We start from the raw sequence: 5,417 nt of genomic DNA, 5'->3' as shown, positions 1-5,417 counted from the left end.
TATACAATAGGCAGTGAGTGTCTTCACCTCAGATGTTGCTCAGATGTTAGCTTCCCAATGAGGTCAACACTGACACTTCCTGCGCTGGCAGGTTAAGCTTCATTACTCTGTCTGCTTTTTCTTTCTCTATACCCCTACCCCCTTCAAATAGTCTGAATCACTAACTTGTTGGTTTTATTATTAAGCTTATGCTATGAAATAAATACTGCTGCTGCTGCTGCTAAGTCGCTTCAGTCGTGTCCGACTCTGTGCGACCCCAGAGACAGCAGCCCACCAGGCTCCCCCGTCCCTGGGATTCTCCAGGCAAGAACACTGGAGTGGGTTGCCATTTCCTTCTCCAATGCATGAAAGTGAAAAGTGAAAGTGAAGTCGCTCAGTCGTGTCCGACTCTTAGTGACCCCATGGACTTCGGCCTACCAGGCTCCTCCATCCATGGGATTTTCCAGGCAAGAGTACTGGAGTGGGGTGCCATTGCCTTCTCCAGAAATAAATACTATGAGAGAAAATATATTAGGTGCTTGTAACTTCTATTTCCAATGGCCTGTGACTGTCTCTGGAATACAAGAGTAACTCAATATGCTTTTGGAACGTATGAAAGAATAAATGAATGAAGGAGATGATTAATGCCCCATGACTCTGGGAGCAAAAATATAGAATCTGTGCCTGAAACATTAAAGAGGGACAGGAAAGCTCAACAAATTCAGTTGTCATCAGCACAGAGAGGTTGATTGAGCATCTCCAGGAAACAGTTACAAATTCAGGGGGAACAATCCAGTTCCTTCCAGCTTCCTGAGAGAAGGATGTAAGCCTGACCATGAACAAGTCACTCCAAGAGGTTGTTCCACTCAGTCCCTGAGGAGTTTTTTTGGTTGTTCAGTCACCGATTTGGGTCCAACTCTTTGCAACCCCGTGGACCACAGCACACCAAGTAGGACCCTACTAATTCCTAGAGAGAAATCACTGTTGAACCTGACAGAATTCACAAGTCAGTCAGGGACTTCTGTTCTTCCCTGGGGATTCTCTGGGTGGTGACTGGAGCCAGAGACTAGGAACATAGGCCAGAATTTATGGATCTTAAAGTCCATGCTCAGCATATACCTGAGAGAACAGGTATATGTTCTGTTCTGCTTCCTGCAAGAATGTCTCCAGAAACTTTCAGATTCCACTTTGTCATTTCCTTTCAGAATGTACACAAGCAAAACTATAGTTATCTCCCTATTACAGAATAGACTGCAGTTGAAAATGCACACAGGCTTAAATGTTTGGAGATACAATAATCCTATGGTAGAGTACAATTTTGGAAAAAATATATGAATAACATTTTTAAATGATTTTAAAAGATGAAATATGTTTATATGAACCAATTTTTTTCTTAATTTTAAGTTTAATTTTATTAAAGGAAACTTACTATGGGTCTTTGACTCATAATTAGGTATCTAAAAATCTTCTCCCTGCCTTTACTAAAAGATAGCAACCAGGATAATGTGATGGGTATATTTAAACCACAAACACTTAATTTCCTCTTATTATTATATATATGGTATATTATTGTATCAAATCCTATGAAATAACAGGCTTCACTAAGAAAGTATTTTTCTGCCAAGCTCTCTTCAGAGCCCCCTTAATCTCATTGTTCCTGAGGCTATAGATGAGGGGGTTCAACATGGGGATCACCACCATGTAGAACACAGACACCACCTTGTTCTGGTCAGTTGAGTAGCTGGACTTGGGCATCATGTAAATGAACGTGATGGTCCCATAGAACAGAGTGACTGCTGTGAGGTGGGACGTGCAGGTGGAGAAGGCTTTGTGGCATCCCTCGGTGGAGTGCATCTTCAGGATGGTGATGAGGATGTAGATGTAGGATACAGCTATGACAGTCACTGTGACCACAATGATGGAGCCAGCCGTAAATGAGGGGACAACTGCAGGGATACTGATGTCAGAACAGGAGAGTTCCACCAAAGGAGCAAAATCACAGAAAAAATGATTGACTCGATTTGGTCCACAGAAGTGTAAAAAATAGAAGGAAATAGTAAAGGAGGAGGCATTGAAAAAACCACCTATGTAAGCCACTATGAGTAACTGGACACAGACTTGTGTGGACATTTTGGTGGAATAAAGCAGTGGGCTGCAGATTGCTATGAAGCGATCATATGCCATGGCAGCCAGAAGGATGCACTCAGTTGACCCGAAGAAAACAGCTGAACCAAGCTGGATGGCACATCCAGGATAGGAGATAGTATTTGTCTCCACCAGGAAGTTTACAAGCATATTGGGTGTAACAGAAGATGAATAGCCCACATCAGCAGTGGCCAAGTGGCTCAGGAAAAAATACATAGGATGATGGAGCTGAGACGAGATTCTGATAAGAATGATTGTGCTGAGATTTCCACATATGGTCACCAGGTAGATAAAGAGGATGATTATGAAGAGGATGATTCGAAGCACTGGATCATTTGTTAAACCCAGTAAAATGAATCCTGTCATTGAGGTACCATTCCTCTGCCACAGGGAATCCATGAGATAAGGTAGCTGCTACCAAAATGAACCTAGATAAAACAATTTATTACAGAAATTGTAAATTTGATAATTTCATTTTCATTAGTACAGATATAGGATGTGATTATAAATAAAGATATTCAAGAATCACTGCATATTTACATGCAGTTGTGAGACTATTATTTTCAGCAGAATTACCAGAAAACTTTCTTGAAATAATATCTTTTACCTTATGTATCATATTGCATCCAAAATGCACTTAAAGTGAATTTAAACTCATAGAACAAATATAACAAATGAGATGGGGAGGGAGGAGGGAGGAGGGTTCAGGATGGGGAGCATATGTATACCTGTGATGGATTCATTTTGATATTTGGCAAAACGAATACAATTATGTAAAGTTTAAAAATAAAATAAAATTTTAAAAAAATCAATGAGTATAATTTAAAAATTAGAAAAGAAATGTGTAGGGTTTTGTAATAGAGATTTGATTAATAGCTAAATTTTATTATATGCTTACTAAATTATAAGCATCAATTTAAGCATTTTATATTTATATGCTTATAATTTAGTATGTGTGTGTATATATAGTCTATGCTTATAATTTAGTCTGGTATTTAGTGTATATATAGTGGATGTTTATAGTCTATTTTTCATCAAATATTTATTTTTATTATTTTATAGGTGAGTAAACTGAATTTGAGGAGGTTATATAAGTTGTACAAGATTATACAGCAATTGATAGAATCAAAATATGAAGTCCAAAAAAATCTGACTACCCATTTCCTCTAGTAACCAGGCAATATATAATACTGACTACAAAGTCCAATACATCTGGCAATGAGTGTATAACAGACTATCCTTTAAGCCTTCTGGCAGTTATGTATATCTCTTTTATACATAGTTATGTATTTCTAGTTATGTATTTCATAATATTTATCCCTTAAAACTTTTGTAAAGGAGAAATAAAAATGTTCTTGATAGTATAACAGAAACCAATTTCAAATTAGGGTTGTGGATTTTTTAAATTAAAAAGATTATTAGGTAGTTTGAAATATTGATGTAATTACTATGCAAAAAGCATGATTGATATAAGTACATAATTAAAATACATTTATTCAAACAAACCAAATTACTTCCTACTTTAACAGTGTTTTCTAATTGGACTATTTATAGAATGAAATTGGAGAAGGCAATGGCACCCCACTCCAGTACTCTTGCCTGGAAAATCCCATGGATGGAGGAGCCTAGTAGGCTGCAGTCCATGGTGTTGCTAATAGTCAGACACGACTGAGCGACTTCACTTTCACTTTTCACTTTCATGCATTGGAGAAGGAAATGGCAACCCACTCCAGTGTTCTTGCCTCAAGAATCCCAGGGATGGGGGAGCCTGGTGGGCTGCCGTCTCTGGGGTCGCACAGAGTCGGACACGACTGAAGAGACTTAGCAGCAGCAGCAGAATGAAATATTTTCAACATAATCTATAACTGAATAAAACGCGGTTCAAAATCTTAAGAATGATCACCTAGTTAGTGGTCCTCATTTCTGAAACTGCTGACTTAAGTCCTGAGCTTTACGTGATGTGTTATTCTCTTGAAGCTAAAGCAACAGATCCATAAACAAAATAATTCTTTTTACAAAAATAGATATAATATATTTCAATTTTTTAATCTTCAATTGAAATCTTTAAACACCAGTAAATGCCCAAACATCTCTAGAGTAAAGTTACTAGCATTATGTTGGAGTGCCGAGTTTGGAGAGTGTTGAATGGCCATATGAGTTTCCTTGTTATAGATCAGGAACAAAGGATCCTTGTTATGGACTATGCTTGAAACTGACTACGCATGAAATTGATGGCGGAAATAGCTCTGCAGCTAACATTATCTACTAGTTGCTTGATTAAAACTGCCCTGTTCCCCAACTCTAACTTGTGAATTCAGAGACAATTTTAGGGAGTAGAACGTTCTCAAATAGTAAATGAAAATCAGTACAACAGATTCATTAACAAAAGCTAAAATCTTACCTCCTGGAATAAGAATTCATCTTTCTGTAACAAATCATGGTGATTGTGATTATAAAGCTATCTTTAATTTTTGTTTGCCTTTGGGGGTAAATCTCTGAAGAATCTAGAGATTCAAATGTGAATTCAAAAGCAATGTTGAAATGTCATTATGTTCCATAGTGAATACTCAACAGTTCAATTCACACACCAGAGCAACTAATATTTCAAGAGTCTTTCAATTCTCAAGTGGTCAATTTATTCTTTTGCTTCTATTAAGATATTTATACATACTTCTACAACCTTCATTTAATAATTTACTGGAAAGTACAATACAATAAATTGTCTTAGAGATAAACACTGGTTCCAGATTTTCTTTGATATTTCCAATTAAGAAATAGTACTAAATTTCAGGTATAAAAAGGTAATTTTAGATTTATCCATTCAATATATGTTTTTTGATAAGTAATCTATATTGATATTTATAATACATGTTATTAACTACTTTGGGATAATATGTTGTAGAATATGATGGAAAGTTGAATTTAAATAACAAAAAAAATTGAACATGTGTATTAATTATCTTAAAGTAAAAAAGCAAAAGCTTAAAAGTCTTCTAGAGAATTACAAAGTAAAGGGATGACTTCTAGATAAGAAATAGTCTCTCACTGTCAGTAACCTTAAAGCAATCCATTTCTGAGTAGTACCTTTTAAGTAGATGGATAGTAGTACAATACAGGTATTTTCAACCCTAATATTCAATCCCAAATGAATTCTCTTGCTAATCCTAAATCTGTTATCTCCTATATCAGCCTCTTAGGCTTTGTTTTTGAGGAACTGGGATTTGCCATCAATGAAATGGTAAGAACAATCAATCATTCAGGGCTCACTTTTGCTAAGAACTGTGCTTAACCGT

At 36.4% G+C, this 5,417-nt stretch overlaps 1 protein-coding gene across 1 annotated transcript; it reads right to left on the bottom strand.

Annotated features, from left to right (window-relative positions):
• Positions 1 to 1,560: 1,560 nt before the first annotated feature.
• LOC113905035 (olfactory receptor 502-like) lies at positions 1,561 to 5,154 on the bottom strand. Its single transcript, XM_027562073.1, has 2 exons — positions 5,146 to 5,154; positions 1,561 to 2,505 (listed from the first exon to the last, which is right to left on the bottom strand). Exon 2 carries the CDS (start codon positions 2,488 to 2,490, stop codon positions 1,561 to 1,563), a length of 930 nt encoding a protein of 309 aa, XP_027417874.1. The 5' UTR covers positions 2,491 to 2,505; positions 5,146 to 5,154.
• Between the last annotated feature and the right edge of the window lie 263 nt (positions 5,155 to 5,417).

This window comes from Bos indicus x Bos taurus, chromosome 15 (assembly GCF_003369695.1).
Source record: "Bos indicus x Bos taurus breed Angus x Brahman F1 hybrid chromosome 15, Bos_hybrid_MaternalHap_v2.0, whole genome shotgun sequence".
Taxonomy (NCBI): domain Eukaryota; kingdom Metazoa; phylum Chordata; class Mammalia; order Artiodactyla; family Bovidae; genus Bos; species Bos indicus x Bos taurus.
This window is presented reverse-complemented; position numbering and strand designations above follow the sequence as displayed.